Source organism: Belonocnema kinseyi, chromosome 9 (genome assembly GCF_010883055.1).
Source record: "Belonocnema kinseyi isolate 2016_QV_RU_SX_M_011 chromosome 9, B_treatae_v1, whole genome shotgun sequence".
In the NCBI taxonomy this organism is placed as follows: domain Eukaryota; kingdom Metazoa; phylum Arthropoda; class Insecta; order Hymenoptera; family Cynipidae; genus Belonocnema; species Belonocnema kinseyi.
This window is the reverse complement of record NC_046665.1, coordinates 4,170,158-4,188,798: the sequence shown is the minus strand read 5'-3', so window position 1 is coordinate 4,188,798 and position 18,641 is coordinate 4,170,158. Positions and strand designations below refer to the sequence as shown.

At 32.4% G+C, this 18,641-nt stretch overlaps 1 protein-coding gene across 1 annotated transcript in view; it reads left to right on the top strand.

Moving 5' to 3' along the window:
- Positions 1 to 835: 835 nt before the first annotated feature.
- Positions 836 to 18,641, top strand: part of LOC117180774 (COP9 signalosome complex subunit 9) — a 60,334-nt gene continuing 42,528 nt past the window's right edge. The window contains exons 1-2 of the mRNA XM_033373273.1: positions 836 to 1,040; positions 10,288 to 10,360. Coding sequence (XP_033229164.1) covers positions 972 to 1,040; positions 10,288 to 10,360 — 142 coding nt within the window. The 5' untranslated portion in view covers positions 836 to 971. The remainder of the gene's footprint in view (positions 1,041 to 10,287; positions 10,361 to 18,641) is intronic.

Below are 18,641 nucleotides of genomic sequence, written 5' to 3'. Positions count from 1 at the left end.
AAACATTGTTAATAATAAAAAATAATAAACAGAATAATAATAATTTTGTAGTAATAACAAAACCAATTGACGCCTCTATTCTGCAATTGAACCTTTTTTCTTAACAATGTTGACAAGTTGCATGTTAATGTGTATACCATTTCTTTAAAAGTTCACTATTAACTTTTTAATTAATAAAATATTTTCAAAATACACTCAGGGTTATGAAACTTTTTCGTAGCAGGTGTCGGTAGGTTCATCAATTTCATTCAATTTCATGAATATGGCGCTGGTGGGGCACGGGTAAAAATATCAGTCGGCAATGTTGACATTTTACATTATTTACAACTGTAATACGAATGATATTTATATAGATGGATAAGTTGTTATTTACGTAAAAGCCGATTTATTAAATAATAATAGTTTTGTTTGTCGCGAAATAACTGTGATTAAAGTGTGCATAAAAGGAGTGATCCTGCTATACACTAGGTAGGTACTTTATAGAATTTATTGCACTAACGAGTCACAAAAGGAAAATATACAACAATAAGTATATGATTTACCAGTCTTAAATATTGTATGCTCACACATCACAGAACTGACACCAAATTTTCACTTGAATATAACAGTTTTTACATGGCTTAACAAATTATTTACAAGCTTTGGTAATTTTTTAATTTTGTTTGAGACTTGAGGTAAAATATATACTGACCATCACGGCGGACTTCGATACCCATACTACACTAGCGCCGCGATCGAGAAGTTCTAGCATTTCGAGTCGTTATGTACAGACGACACAAAAATGGTCGTTTTTGGTGAAGTCTTTGTATAGGACTTTGGTCTCCTTATGTCTATTCTCCATGGTCGTACCCATGATGGTTTTCAGCTGTGTACGCGGCAAGAGACGAATGTAAACAAGTATAAAACTGGAAATTAAAAACTGGAAGAAGAAAAGCACCTTCGAAAGTGTAAATCACGTGTAACACAACATCATGAAACACTCGCTTGTAGTAGATGAAATGTTTCCTGAAGGCCCTGGACCATTTATGGATCTTGAAATGGTAATTAAATATTTGATTTACGCTTACCCTACCAGAAATCTAAACTTGTGGGTGTCCGTATGTATGTTTACTTGAAAGCTGTAGCCACGCTGACTTCTGAAGGATTTGTCCAATCGAGCCAGCCTTTGATACGCCTCGTAAGGTTCTCAAAATGAAGTTTGAAGTTCGTTAAGCAGATATTTACAACCAAAATTTAAGGCATTAAAATTTTTTTTTTTTAATTTTAGAAATTTGTGCCGAAGGTTCTTATAGATAGGTAGAAGACTTGAAAATTATCAAAATGTAATTTTCAATCCATCAAAATGGAAAAAGTTATTAAAATAATTTTATACTAAAAGTTGGGAATAGAAGGATTTTTGTAAAAAAGATTTAAAAATGTTGAGGTTATGTTTTGCTCATGGCAAAGAAAAACTTGATCATTGCAAAAGTTTTAATAAAAAAATAGGCAATAACGATGCTAAAATTAGGAATTATTTCAAATTTGATTTGTGGAGAATGATTTAATTATGTTTAGATTGCAGAATAAGGGCGTCACCGATATTTTTGAGAATATTCATTTTCTTCACTAGACATAAAATATATTTAGAAACTATCAAAGTTAAGTTTTTCGATTCCACAAAAAAGCAAAAATTTGGAGCTTTTTCCAAATTTAAAAAACAAATTTTATGAGTTTTAGAAATCTTCGACAAATTTTCTGGTACACGGCAAAAAGACTTGCAAACTATCCTAATGGCATTTTCAAATCCGGTGCAATTGCAGAATAAGGGCGTCACCTGTTTTTTGGCTAGAAAAACAGTTTTTGGTTGGCATCAAACTATTAGAATTTTTAATTCAATGATAAATAAAGGAATTTGAACAGGCAGACGTTTAAAATCGTTAGCCAAACAGATGTTTGCATTTTTAATCAAAAGATAAGCTTTCCGTAAAGTAGTTCAATTTTCAATAAAATAGGGTTATAGGCACCACAGGGTTCGCACCCATCCGCTCAATCCTGCCGTCGGGGGGCCTATTGTTTCGGCCGAGTCTTGCGCTGGCGGTAGAGTCTTCTTCATCAAGACGCAAGGTTCGCACTACGAACCCTACGCAATATACATTAGGAAGAGAAAGAGATACACTAGGGTGAGAGCCACAGTGCAGGACTACATATAATGGGGCCCCGTCATCTTTTTTGATTGAACAGTGGACAGTTTGGTTGAAAATTCATCACTTGTGAAAACTAAAACAGTTTTTTATTTGAAATTTATTTTTGTTTGTTAAAAATTCCTTTTTTATTATTTGTAATAATATTCTTAGAAAGTCGGACATTTTCTAATATTTTCAGCTTTTCTTTCACTTTATAGTCCTCAGAAAGCACTTCAAGAAAAAATGTGCATTCGTAACAATTCATATAGAAGATTTATAGAATATTTTAAATACCTGTTTGATTTCCGTAAAATATATTCACAAAAAGGAAGATGGTAAAATTAACTATTTTCTCTATTGTTTATTTATGATTTGTTCATAACCAAAAAACCAGAGCTTTCATTAAAAAAATCCAGGCTATAGTTTTCAATGCTCTAATTTAAAGAATGAATCAACCAATTTGAAAGTTTTCTAAAATTATATCATTTTAAGCAATTTCAGTGAAAAGCATTAAAACTTGGTAGATTACTTTTTTTTTTTTAATTGACACTTTTTAAACTAGGAGTTAAATTCTTTTTATTTTCAATTGTCAAAAATTATTAATTGTTCAGTTGTTAATTATACATCGAAATTTTTTATAAAATCTTGTACATATTTAAAAAAATTATTTTTAAAAGAAAAATCATTCATATTTTTTTACAGGAATCTTAAGTATATTTTATTATTATCTGAAAAGCTTTACAAATTATTTAAAACCGTAAAAATCTCATTTAAAGATCTTTAAAAACTTATATATTTTGTTAAATTTGGAATCATTTTAAATTACTTTTTAATATGTTCGAAACTTCTAAATATGCTTTAAAAGATATTAGGTTAACCTAATCAGATTTTTTCTAAAGTAATAATTGATCAATTTTTATTTATTCTTCTAAATTTGTTTTTGTTTCCAATTTTTGTTTAAAATTTTGAAAATCTTTGGAAATCTTCTTAAATATTCTTTTCAAATTAATTTTCTAAGGTAAAAAGCATTTTTAATTTTAATATGAATCTTAATGAATTTTTCGTATATAATTTCATTTTTAATTATTTGGAATCTTTTCAGCTTTTGCATTATTTTCGAAATTCTATCAAAACTTGTGCATACCAATTAAAATTATTCGACTTTTTCCTACCATTTTTAATAAAAAATGCAATATTTTTTAAAATGCCTGAAAATCTCCCAGATTATTTTTTTTTCTTACAATTTTGGAAATCTGTTTAAATATTTTTAAAAAAATTAGGACTAATGACGGGGTTTACACAAAATATTCCAATTTTTTACTTGGAAATGAGAGTTTTCAATAAAAATGTAAATTTTCAATTCAAGAAAATAATTTAGTTTTAGACCAAATAGTTGAATATAAATATTTATGTGTAGTTTCCACCAAGAATAATAATCTCCTATCAAGTGCAAACGTAAATAAAATATTTAAGTTTTAAGTTTAAAATTCAATGTAAAAAAAACGATTTTTCAACTAACAATATTTAAATTTGCAACCAAATCAATTCCTAAATACAAAATTGGATTTTTATCTAAGAAGATTAAGTTTCAACCAAAACACAACAAATTTTCTACAAAACTAGTTATATTTTTCTCGGAACAAATTAATTTTGAACTGAGAAAATTAATTTTAAACTAAGATTATTTTTCTACAAAAAAGAGAAATAAATTTTTAGTTGAAAAAATTAATTTTAAAATCAAAACAGAACGTTTTTTTAAACAAAATAGTACAATTTTCTAGCAAAAACAGATCAATTTGAATCAAACAAATGCCTTCATAACCAAAAAATATCAACTTTTTATTTCTGTACTTCCTCCTTGGATTCACAATTATAATATTTTTTAAATGTTTAATTGTAAATTTCTCATTATTCTTTTATAACATGAAATACATTCTTAATTAACTTTTTAAAAATGTTATTGAATTTCTTTCCCTTCAATATTTTGCTTTAAAAAGAAACTCCATTTTTTTAATTATCAAGAAAATGTAATAATTGTATTTTTATACATTTTTTAAACCTTGAAACCTTGCTTTATGCTGCCATATATTTATTTTTTATTGCTTACATAATAAAAAAGAATGATGTAAGTATATTTTCTATGTTATATGAATTATTTTATTGAAAGATTTAATTTTACTAACTTTTTTTAAATACACATACTCACAATATCCGCATTAAATCTATCCTTAATTATTTAACATAGAGACATTATACTCGCGTTACAGCACGCGGAAAACCTTGCATTGCAAATTAATAATAAGCGCCCGTCTTCCCTTTTTTATGACTCTTTCCCTCGTATTTTAAGTTCCCAGATGTTGGGATTTCCTCAAAATCGGAACGGCACAAAAGAAATGAAACGTAAATTTTACCTGTTTTGGGCGTAGGGCACTTGGGGGTCCTTTATAGTATCCATACTGTATCCCTTCCGTACCATGCAACAATAACTAAAAAAAAAAACCATTCGAATGTCACGGAGTATTTGCAATAGTATTTTTGAGTTAAAAACTTAAAAAATTATAATACCCATCATTTACATGGGCAAAAGGCGGCTTCATTCACACCTTTTAGCAGCATTTGATAGGCATCTTTCAATAATCCCCTTTAAGTTCACTTTTTTGAGTTCTTCTCAAAGACGAGTAAAAATGTTTTCTACGTGGGAGGAGGGAAAAAGCGAAATAGTAGTGGTCCAGTATCCTATTCAATCAAATTTAAAACTACGTATTTCCTGAAAAAAATCAAAAAATAATACACCCTTTTTAAGCCTGCAAAATATGTGCAAAATATGTATTCTTTGATTTTCCAAAATGTGAAAAAACGTGTACACTAGAACATAAGAATTCATAAAATTATGAGAATGACAAGTAGAGATTAATGTTCAAAAATAAATTTTTGCAAACTCCTGTTGACAGGCCAATCTGTTGTAAACATAATATAAATATCTGTCACAATTATATCAGAAATAGAGAAAGTAAAAGTAAATTCATGAAAGAACCTCGTTAAATGTAATTAGTCATATTATTATAATTTTTGTTTAACTTATTCAGATCGGTTTTTAAATTAATAGATAACTTTGTTGTTTTTTAACATAAAGCATTTACATGAATTCTCTCTTTCTCTCATTACTTTCACTATGCATAATTTGAACAATATCCCAGTCAAACTCATTGTCAATATCAACAAATTCCTTTGTATGTCTGGCAAGCACACTCTTATAACAGCGCACAGTGATCAAAATCCTCAAAAAGCGGTTCATAATTCATTAATGTCATCATTTTGGGATGAATTTTCTTACTCGGTGGTTTCTGGGGTCGCTGATTATGAATCTGATGTTGGTTTTTGAAAAAAAAAAACAAAATAGCGGTTACAAAACGGCGGAGGATCCTCACAAATCTGGATTTTTTTATGAAAAAAACAATCACTTAGACGTTTTCGGGTTCGCTGATTACGAATCTGATATTGGATTTTGAAAAAACAAAATGGTGGATTCTCAAAAATTTTGATTTTTTCATTAAAAAAGGATCACTTAGATGTTTTCGCGTTTGTGGATTACGAATCTGATATTGGGTTTTGAAAAAAATGGCGGTTACAAAATGGTGGAGGATTCTCGCGAATTTTGATTTTTCTTTTAAAAGAAGGATCACTTAGAGGTTTCGGGTTCGCTGATTACGAATCTGATATTGGTTTGGAAAAAAATGGCGGATACAAAATGGCAGGGGATTTTTTGGAAAACAAACGTTCGATAATGACGTAGCAGTTTTCAGCACCCTCAGAAATTTTGTCTTTGACTAATTCAAATGATTCCTTTCGGGTTAAACAAATTTACTGCTCTGTATCTCCATGATCAGTATTTGGAAAAGTAACGTTTTTACAATTTTCTGAGAGGTATGTTATATCATTGAATATTCTTCTACATTTAAAATATTCACAATATTTTATAATATTTAAAATCGCTTGATGAAATAATGTTATTAATATCAGATTATTTATTATCCTTATATATCATATATCACTGAATCTTTATTTAATAGTATAAAATACGACACATTTTGATCAAATATTACGTCGATATTTTGTTATCATTTAAGGGCATGTGATACTTCGTCGTTTGGTCAATCCCGTACAGTTACCCCGGCTTTTTTCCACAAAAATGAAAATTTTCTAAAACTGAATTCGGAGATGCTATAAAATATCATAACGGACGTCCCCGGGCTCTTTTTGGAGGGATAATAACAAACAAATTTATTGTGCTAAATAAAAATTTTATGCATGCGCATTATTTTGAGGTTGCGTCGTTTTTCATCTCTGCCTTTCCGATAATTTTGAAATTATTTATGAAATAAACTTTTTTGATTGCCTGCAAACAAGGTTAGTTCGGACAAAAATATTGTGTAGCTTGGAAGTAACTCTCGGGAGAATTGTAACACACATAACCTCGAAATATACACACTAGGGTGGCTCAAAAAGGTTTTTATTTTTAGAGGACAACGATTCCCCCCAATTTCATTCTAAATCCGAAAAAACAAATTAACTAAAATTTTTTATTTTTCGATTTTAACAGGTGTCGGTTTTGACTTGAACTTTCCTATGTAAAATGCATGGGGAAAAATCACTTTTTTGAGTTTTTGGAATAATTTCATGTATGATATATATGGGTTTGACATCCCGACGAGTACCTCAAAACTACCCTTAAAACAAAAAATGTGAATTCTTCATGAAATCGACATTTCGAGCACTGTATTCTTGTCTTTTTTTACTCAAAATTATTAATATTTGTCTAATGGAATATTTATTATCATTGGCTAATTAATTTTCGATTATTTAAACAAATGGAATTTGTTAAAATATTTTTTTTCGAAAATTAATTTTTTTCCCCTAAAATTATTACTGTTAGTCTAGTGAAATATTTCATAACATTGGTTCATTAATTTTTAATTCATTAAACAAATAGAATTTGTTTAAATAATTTTTTTAAAATAATTTTCTTTAAATTCGTTTTTTCCATAAAAATGATTACTATTGGTCTAGTGCAATATTTATTAACATTAGATCATTCATTTTCAATTATTTAAACAAAAGGAATTTGTTTAAATAATTTCGTTTCGATTTTTTAAAAATAAAAATTATTACTGTGGGTATAGTGAAATATTTATCAGTAATGATTAATAACTAATTAATAAGTAATTTATCAGTAATATTTAAGTAATAACTTTTATTAAAAAAATTTTTTTCAAACAATGTTAATAAATATTCTACTAAAATATATATAATTTTTAATAAAAAATTATTTACAGAAATACAATTTGTTTAAACAATTGAAAATTAATGAACTAATGTTAATAAATATTTCACTAGACCAATAGTAATAATTTTTAAGGAAAAACACAAAATTTAGAAAAAAAAATTGTTTAAAGAAATCCCATTTGTTCAAATAATAAAACATTAATTAGCCAATGTTAATAAATATTCTACTAGATTAATAGTAATAATTTTTAGGAGGAAAACGAATTTTCGAGGGGGTGTGTTAGGGGTGTCAAACCCATATGTCCGATAGATGAAATTCTTCGTTGGATAATTATCTACAGGCCCCCATACATTCCCGTCACATTTTTTCAAACCCTAAAAAATCATTCTAAAAAGTCAAAAAAGTGATTTTTCTCTATGCATTTTACATGAGAAACTTCAAGTCAAAACCGGTACCTGTTAAAACAAAAAAATAAAAAATTAGGGAATTTCTTTTTTCGAATTTAGAATAAAATGGGGGATCGTTGCCCCATAGCACGCAAAAAAATTTTGCATGCATTTTTGGACTCCCCTAATACACACGTTGTTAGCAATATCAAAATTTTTTTGAAAAAAAAAAAACACAAAAAAATTGTGCGGGGACTCCGTTAGCATGTTCGTTATCATTTCCCAGAGTTTGAAGACAAAATATTTCTTATCCTAGGAAAAATGCCGGGGGAATCTAACACTGATAAAATCTATACTAATTCCTAAACGCTATGCAAATTAACCGGATTTTGCTAAATTCAAACTTTTTTTGAATTAAACCACAAAAAAGTGTGTGGGGACGTCCGTTAGCATGTTTGCTTTTATTTCCCAAATTTTTAAGACAAAATATTTATTATTCTAGAAAAAAAGCCAGGGTAACCTAAAACTGGTAAAATCGACAATTATCTAAGTATCATATGCCCTTAAACAATAGAATAGTGAAATAACAAAAGTATACGATGTTACGGTATGAATAACGTGCACTGTACAATGAGCGTTTCAGAGCGCATCTGTACAATCTATCTGAAATAATGTGTCAAGACTAAACGGGCAAGTTTGGGCAGCTAATTTTCAAATATGTTTCACGTGAATGTGTAATTTTCCATTGGGAATTGAAAACGGGGCCCGACCTATTGTATTTAGAAGTCTGCCAGACTGTCCCACGTAATTCATCGTACAGATCCTGCAAGTGATCTTATAGACAACATCACCCTTTTAAAAATTATCTAAATGATCTTTGCAAAAATTTATCACTGAATCCATTTTAAATGGTATACGGAAAATAGTATGAATTAGAAATTTGTTTAACATAAGTTCAATAGTTTTAGAAATTTGACCAAAAAATGAAAGAACAAAAGTAATAAACTATATTCCTTTAACTCTTTCTGATGATCTGCGAGCAAAATATTACTCTGTTTGTTTTTGATTTGTTGAACTCTAATTGCAATATGTTTCTCAGTTAACTTTTATGGATAATGATTCAGAAAAAGGATATTCCTGACAATATTAAAATTTCTTGTATGAAATGAAAAATGGGACGAACCTAGAGCTCTGTCAACTAAGTTTTTGATTACTTCTATATCAATTGGTAATAATATGATCATCCCAACCCTTAATTATTTCTATGTCCAAAAAACTGATTCTATTATCCTGTTCTATGAGAAAATTGAAGTTTTGGATGAAAACTGTTAAAAGTATCAATGACCATCTGCAACTGTGCTAGAGGAACACATACTAAGGTATCGTCGACAAAGCGAAAATAAAAAGGCCAAACAAAATCTAATTTCCCAAAAGCATAATCCTCCAAAGCTTCCATCACTATTTCCGCTAAAATCGGAGAAATCACTGAACCTATGGGAGTACCAGACCTCTGTCTGTAAAAAGATCCATTAAATTTAAAATAAGTTGAGTTCATAAAAAAACTATCCCTTCAATTACATTTTTTTGACATAATCGAGTACAAGTTTTAATATTGTCCCATCTATTTGTAATTGCCTGTTTAACTAATTCAAGGTTGGCTGCCTTCTCATTTTTCTTTCCTCTTTTTTTATTTTGTCCGATAATTGAATTTAAAAATGTTTTTTTTTTTAGATCGCAATAGGGATTTTTTTTTGTTCGCTGTAATCCAAATTTGGTCGTTGAATTCTTGTTTTCTATTTTCTTTTTACAGGAGTTTGTTTCAATTTGATTATTGGACGTTAAATGGGATTTTTAATTTAAATTTAAATTTACTTTAAATTTCTTAAGTTTTTAAAATAAATTTTGCTGTGAACTAAGTTATAGAAAGTTGACTGAAGAAATTCGTATGAAATTAATTGAGAACTACATGATAATTTCATGAGCAGTCATAATTAGTTGATAAGCTGTGTGATTTCTTTAAGCGAATTTGGTTTAGAAAGTGTTTTTTTTTTTCATCTATTTTTTTTCGTTCAAATATATGTGAAGAGGGAATATTTTTTTCAGATTTCGAGAAACTCCTTTTGACATAATTGTTAACTCCTTTTAGTCGAATACGCGAAACAAAAAGAAGTCTTACGTGCTTGTGATGATTGTTTTGTTTGTTCTTTATTTTCCATTGTAACTTTTGGTAGAATTCACATATCCGCGTGAATTTTTGTTACATGCAGGTAATTATAGCCAGTGTGACTTACAGATTTATTTTCCTAAGCCCAAAAGATTCGAGTAATTTAAGTTTTTTTACCCCTCCCATCGCTGTTTTAAAACCATGTTGGCTAGATTGTATTATATATGTATTAAATATTTCCTCTTTGATTACATTTTCGGAATGAAAAATCATACATTTAAATATTTACAGCCAGGAGGTTCGAACCGACTATTTGTCGATGTCAGTTTTGATGATAAAGCCGTTCATGCAGATTTTTTCAATGGTAAGTAAATTTACCTTAATTTCTATGTATTTTATTTAACAAAGGCTTGATGTTGTCATATTGTAGTGTCAATGCCGGATAGCATGAAGCGACAATTTAAGATTGGAATTCGCGTCACGATGTATCAGTTATTTGGTTAAGATTTTTCCTCAAGTTTCGACACAATTACCACAGGTACATAAAAAAGAAAGTGTGATTTAAAGGAAACTGGACCCCTCTGTACATCTGCTTTTTGATACGCTGAATCTGAATCCGTCAGCAAAATATTTATATTAGATGAGGTTTTTGAGAAAATTAGCGGTTCAGCCATTTTTTAGAAACAATATAGGGCGCGAACCTAACATTTCACGGGTCTTAAGAAGTGATGTGAAAGCGAGTAGTGGTATAGGGCCGATTCTGGATAGATTAGTGTTAGTGCATGTTCGTATGACGAGTTTGATTTTGTGTGTTTGTGTGATTGCATATGCAGAGATGATGTATCATGTTTCTGCTTACGTCATAAAAATACTCCATAGAGGTGAATCATAGTATCACCCTTTGATATGATTCGTAAAAGAAAGACCTCCCCCTTGTTCTCTATGTCATATTTTATAGGTGCTAAGGAATTTAATATAAAGTCAATAGTAACAAGTTACATAGAGTTCGGAGAATTGTTTTCAAAATGGTGGCATGTTACATGCATTACTGAGAAAAGTATCACTCTTTGATGTGAACCGTAAATGAAAGAGACCCCCATTTTCTATGTCATATTTGATAGGTTTTAATACATTCAATATAAAAACAACAAGATAAAGTTACATAGAATTCAGAGAATTGTTTTGAAAGTGGTGTCAAGTTACATATATTACTAAGGAAATGACACAATATTGTATGCTTTATGCATGTTAGAACAAGTTTCGCTTGTGCTCGTCATGAAAATGATTTGAAGTCGGTGATAAGCGTCTCATATTTAAGCTCATCATCCCTTTACCCAATGCCGCTTATGTGATATTATAAATTTCGGGAATTTTTCACATAAACAACCTTATCATATTATTTTACATTTCATCAAAAATGCCTGTCATTATTCAAAGCGCAAGTAACTCATGTAAGAAATTCTTTTAGAACCTTAAAACAAGAGAGATATATATATATATATTAATAGATAAAGAGAGTGAAAATTTATACTGCTAATCTGAAAAACTGCACCGATCCCAGCAAAATCGCGGTAAAATTTCAGCCACAACCACGTTGCACGACCGTGAGATATGTGGTTACAGTCTGTAACGGAATCAATACGACGTTCCGGCAAAAGTCTCGCGCACCCTGTGGACACGGAGCGACCTAAGTGGCCTGAAACGGATGATGCTTATGCAAATCCACAGTTTTTTTTTTACCAATCGTCACCAAATTTGGCACACATACTCTTTACGCTTTCAAACAGGTCTTAAGAGTATATGGGGGGCATATGTAGAAGTTTAGGGGGGAGGGTGCAGCTTGTGTTTATGAACAATTAGCATCCAGTTTTTCACTCATATTATTTGGGCTCCCGGACAGGTCGTAAGAATTTTGGGGGATCACGCAGTGGGGAGGGGGCAATGTTTTTGAAATATATAATTCAAGTGGTGTAAAACGTATAATGCTTATGAAAATCCAGTTTTTGACAATGGGCACCAAATTTTGCTCACATATTATTTCGGCTCCCGGACAGGTCGTAAAAATATTGGGGGGAGATGGAGTGGGGGCACAGTTTTTTATATATATAAAATCAACTAGCCTAAAACGTATGCTGATTATGGAAATTCACAGTTTTTGACAATCGGCACCAAATTTTGCACAAGTATTCTTTGAGCTCATAGGCAGGTAGTAAGAGTATAGTAGTCACAGAAGGGATTAAGTTAAGGGGGGGGGGGGAGCACTGCCGCAGATTTTGACCAATCAGCATACATTTTTTCACACATATTCTTTGGAATCTCGGGCATGTCGTAAACAAAGAAAGAGCTGGCTCAATTGACACTACTGAAAGACAGTTTGAACATGTGATGATCCATGAAATATCATTCATATTTAATAAAATAAAAGATAGAAACAAGGTAATTATTATTTTCTTTAATCTTAAATACATAGTACATAATACAAGTCACCCACACACACACAAATACGTGAACATCCGCTTGCACAAGCTAGATATGCATGGCAAAGGAAGTTTAGAAATTACATAAAATAATAATAATTTATTCCTAAAAGTGAGTAAAGGATTTTTGAGTTATTTCTTTAATAATGATGAAACAATGTAAAAGTTGTCTGTATCTAGAGTTTGTACTTTAAAAAAATTGACGTTAAAATCATAATAAAGTGAGAACAAGGTATGAAGTATGTGTGTGGATGAAAGAGAGATAGAGCAGAGCTATGTATTAAAAGAATTTTCGAATCCTAAAAATAATTTTGTAACATTTGCCAGATTTTAGCAGTCTCCGCAAATGAGCGACCCAAAAACGTAGTCATAAATCTCACGGAATGCCTTTGAAAATGGATTATACCATATACAAGTTTGACATGAATCTTGGAAAATAACAGCAGATCCTTAACCATTACCCAATTTCTGGTATTACCTTTTTGACTACCGTGGTTATGCTTATACTTTTTTTGGTTTCTCATAATAACTCTTTATTTTAATCTTATTGAAATACACGATAAAACTCTTCTTTTTATTTAAGCAGTAACTTTATTAGGTTTCATAATCCAATTAAAAATTAGTACAAATTTGTTCCGAAAACACGTCATATTAACAGTTTATTACAAAGAGGCTTACATACTCTATTTATATATTATAACTGTTATAAGAATCATTAAAACCTAACCATTTTACAAATAACTTATTTTCCTGTCCCTTTAATCAGGTAGCCGAATGTTAGATAAAACCTGGAAATCAGGGAGAGATGGAGAATTTCTAAAAGAAGCACTTTAAGTAACTATCCAGAATATTAAGTTTAAAATGTTAATCTTCCATTCATTAAAAATTCTATATTTAAAATGTCACAAGATTATAATTCAAGTGTTAAAATATTATTGCTCGGGACAAGGTTTTGAAAAAAATTGGCATATTTGCAGCCATACTTTGTCTTTAGCACTTTTTCAATAACTTTCACAAGTTCTCGCTGACGACAATTAACTCACTGTTAGAAGAAGCTGACTGATTTTAAGTGCACATGTATTGCAAGTTTTTTGCTACTCACGTACAGTAGGTGCAGTACAGTACTTTTATTGCAAGTTTTTTTCTACTCACATACAGTTTCACGTACAGTGTGTACTGAAATTCAAAGACAATAATTTTAAATTATTTCCGTTCAAGCTTCCACACTAATAATTAATTTCAGATGTAAAAATAGTATAGTTCACCAAGGATTTCCCTTTGATCAGGCTTTTGTGACTTTGCAGGAGAAATATTAATGCAGAAATCCATTTAAAGATCTAAAAATAAATACATATAAAGTGACTTGTAGGTTAGGTCTAGATTTCGAATTCTATCTTTGGAATCTGTAGTTTGAAATATGTATCTGTGGATTATAATGTGGTAAAGACTACACCATATATTTATGAAGGTAAACTAAAACACTATTTTAACATACAAAAATAGAATACAATGAATTTTCATAAATATGTATGTATGTTTATTAAGCTCTCCCTTTTACGGGTTTGAGGGCCTCCGCTCCCTCTACAGATGTATATTTACATGCCGTCATTAATCTTACTTACCCGCTGCTTATACTATAATTTTTCGCCTTGTTGAATAATAAAAATAAATAATAAAATAAAATAATAATATTAAAAATCCGGGGCTTCCGTTTCCTCTTAACATAAAAAACAAACATTTTCCACGATTTTGATCTTAACTTTTGCTTTTTACTTTCCTTTTTCAAGATTATCCGTTTATCTCTGCTCTGTTTTCTTGGTTTCTCTTACTTCATCCAATTTTTTCATCCACATCACTCCCTGTCCATTACCATCCAGAATCCATCTCACACACTCATCCAGAGTCAACTGTATCACACTCATCCAGACTCAACTGTATCACACTCAACTCCATTTCGTATCCACATACTCTACACAGATTCTCCTCTTCATCCATCCCTTTGACCATCATATACCATCTATTGTACGTCGAATCCATAATCTCTTTTCATCTCTCTTCTCCTTGTATTACTAATAACTTTAACTCTATGTCCTGCCACTCCATAACCCCTTCTTGTATATCAAAAACACTCCTTATTTTTTTCCTTTCTTCCTCCCATTTCGAGATTCCCAAATTGCCTCTTCTCTTCTTCTCTCCTTCTATCGAACTTCGTCCAAGCATACTTGTGCTTTTCTACTACCTTGTTTCCTTTTCCGCTTCTCTTCAAACTTTTAGGCTCTCTTAATTTGTCTAGTAACCATTTTTTCCCTCTCGAACTCTTCCCTTAACATGTATCCTGGGAAACTCCAGCTAATCCACATTACCCATTTCAGAAATCGCTCATGCACGCTTTCTACTTTAAAATGTTCATACCATCCCCAGATCTTCACTCCATAACACAACACCGCCCAAACCAACCCACCAAACAATCAGACCTCATTCTCCAATCGTCCTTGAACCTTCTCTTTCTTATACCCCATACTCGATCCATTACTTTACTCGCACATTCTATTCTTTTCCTCACCTGCAGCTGGTTTCCCCCTCCTGCCACAAACCAAAAACCTAGGTAACAGAACTTCTCCACCCTTTCCACTGTTTGTCCTTTTATCTTTCAAACGTAATCTATTATCCTTTTTCTCCTTCTGAAACACATCCCCTTGGTCTTCTCTACGTCGCTAGATCATTTGCTGCCACATACTCTTCGAATATTCTCATCACTAAGTTCATCCCCTTCTCGTCGTATGCTAACAGACTTACGTCGTCCGCGTAAGCTGGAGAGTATAGTTCGCTGTTACCCAATATCGTCGCTCCTTTCCCTGCCTTCTTGACCTTCTCCTCTAAATCATCCAAAAGCATGTTGAATAGTAGTGGACTCAAGGGCACCCTTGCCTTAGACCTCTTCCTGTCCAGAATACCTCTCCTTTTTTCTTTCCTGTCCTCACCCTAATCCTGGTTTCAGTAAAATTTCCTTTATCCTCTCAACCAGCCTTACTTCTATTCCCATTTCTTCCGTTGCCTGCCATAACACGTTGCTGTTTAGTGAATGAAAAGCTGCTTTAAAATCCACGAACAGCGCGACTAACTTTCCTTTCTTTCTCTCTAGGTTTATGTTAACCAAGTAGTTCAGTACTTAAATGATGTCTATCGTTCCCATCTCTTTTCTAAAACCTGTCTAATTGTGTGGGATATTTTCTCTCTCTTATGTCGGACTCTAACCTTTTTCTAAAAACTTCTGCACATATTTTGTAGTTAACTGGCATGAGAGTGATCCCACTGTACTCCTATGCCTTCTTGCCTCCCCTTTCTTGACAAGTGGTACCACCAGCCCTGTCATCCACTCTTCTGGCCACCCTTCTCTAATCCAGACCTTGTTGCAGATTTCCCACAACTCTTTCCTGACCCCTTCTCCTCCATACTTCAACACTTCGTTCTCTATGCCATCTTCTCCTGTAGCCTTGTTTTTTATATCTATTTATAGCCTTATTCACTTCTTCTCTTGTTATTACATTCCCTCCCTTTATTTCTTCTTGTACAAACTTTCTATTTTCACTTTAGACCCTATTTTGCTCTCCCCCTAACAGACCCTTGAAATAGTCTGTCCACTCACCCAATTCTATTTCTTCATTCACGCTCCTTTCCCCTTTGCTTTTTCCTTTTTAGCATCCTCTCATGATCTCTTTTACTCCTGTTGTACTCTCCCTTCTCCATTTTATTACACACTACTTCATTCTTTACTCTCCTTGTATTCCTCGTCTTACAACCCTTTGTTTTCCTTTTTTCTATTCTTTCTGTTCTTTCCTTAAACAACTTCTTTTTGCCCTTAACATCAAACCTCTCCTCCTCACACCTTAATGTCACCAGAAAGATGTATTCACTCCCTTCCTTCATTCTACCTACTCTCGTTACCCCTTCTATTCTAATTTGTGCTCCTATATCTCTCATCAGCTTCTTAACCTCTTCATCTCCCGTTTCACTATTCACATTCAGCCCCTTCTATCATTAAATTCTTTTTCCTTTTTGGTATTCGCTCCCCTTCTATTTGTCTTTCGATCTGAGTCAATCTATTACGCAATCTGTCATTTTCTATCCGCAAGTTTACCCTACCTTCTGTTGTGCCCTGATTCGATAATAACTCAAACCGTTTTCGCTTAACGCTCACTTCTAATTTACTCATTCTCTCTTCTATTATATTCCTCTCCCTTTTCCTTCTTTACACTATTTTTTTTATACTGCGCATGCAGTGCAGCTCTGTTGAGCTTTTCCAAGTTCGTAGGTCTACTTCGCCTGTTCCCTCTGCCCGGGCCTACTGCGGTTGCTGCGATCCCTCACTCCTAACTGGCGTCTTTTACCCCTCATCATCACTACTTTCGTAGGTTGCTTCGATACCCGCCTTATCTCCACTCATTTTAACTTCCCGTACGTCCCCACTCCACCTGTTATTCTCGTTTGCGTCGTTTATCTGCTGCCCCCTTCCTGGGCACCGGGTTACAGGCATGCTACTACTTCGTCTACTGAGCAAGACTCGCCACACGTAACTTCCTCCTGGCATAAATTTTCACAACGCAAAGTTTAATCTAACCTCAAAACCAGCCTTTATCTTGGAATTTTACCACCTCTCTCACCCTGCCATCAAAACCCTTCACTCTCACTCACGCTAACACACCTACATTAGCTGTCCAATAAGACGACGAACGCGGGACTTTCACCGTCCGACAAGACGACGGCGTGAGGGGTCCCCACTATTCTGCGCTGAGAGCGTGTGCGGTGTAAAGCGAACTTATGTGTTAAGCGAAATATTAGGTCATGTGCATTGCAGAGAAGAACGTGGAGGGGATAGAGGTTCGGCCTCCGCCGTCGTTTCGTTGAGCGTTCGCCCTTCGTTATGTTGAGCGGGTCGTCTTGCCGGAGGTCCTCTTGTTGGACGGCTAGTGTACCTTCATCGTTCACCAAAATTTAACCATGCTCACTTCTCTTCCCCGTTCCAAATAGCCAAAAAAACAACAGCTCCACAAAAACGTCACTCTACTATCACTTTAACTTTCAGTTACCAATACCTGAAATTTAAGTTAAGTTTGTGATTTAAAAGTGCTTGAATATTCAAGAATTATGTAAGGATACTGTAATGTTATATTTTGATAGAGGTGCAGAAAAAATCTATTGCGTTAGTAAATAACTTTCAGTTAATATTACTAGAAAGGCATCCAGTTCAAGCAGCCTCTAGGTTTCGTGCCATTAATGAAGAATGAGCTTTCACATTAAACGAAAAGTTTTGATATTTAGCACGCACATCAACTGTTTTAACAGTCACCTCTTAAAAAAAAAGTGTTCACGGCATTCAGATTCAAAGTTTGTAAACACTAATTCTCATACTTTATTGCATAGGAATGAATATGCTTAAAGGTCATCAAAATATAACGTTGCAGTACTCCTTTATAATTCTTGAAAATCCAAGCACTTTTAAATTACAAACTTAACTTAAATTTGACGTATTGGTAACTGAAAGTGATTTGTATGCGTTTTTTGAATAAATAGTTCATGAAAATTTATTTTATTCAATTTCTATATGTTGAAATAGTGCTTTTAGTTTACCTTCATAAATATATAGTGTAGTTTTTACCATATTATAATCCACAGATACATATTTAAAACTATAGATTCCACAGATTAGTTAGTTATATCACGGACAGGGAGTCCCCTATGGAGCTCCCCTGGCGCTCAAGCTATAAAGCCTATTGTGCCACACCCTTAACTATCGTCGTCAGTAGTTGACCTCAGGCCTCTTGATGAAGCCCAGTAAGTCAATCACCGACAGCATTGTAGCTTCCTCAGGTTCCATGAAGTGGGAACCAAGGGTTTGATGCTTGAGCCTAGCCAAAACCGGGCACTGGCGTCGTCCATGCAAGGATATTTCATCATACCTGTCACATCTCCTGCACTCTATAGAGAGGTTATACCCCCTTTTGTGCATATGGTACGAGGGTGAATCAAATATTAACCGGAATTCTTTATTAATATTTATTTATTTACAAAACAATACAAAAATACTATTGATTATTTTTCTACATAGTCTCCTTCACGCTCTACACATTTTTTCCAGCGGTTTGAAAGCTTGTTAATTCCTTGCTCGTA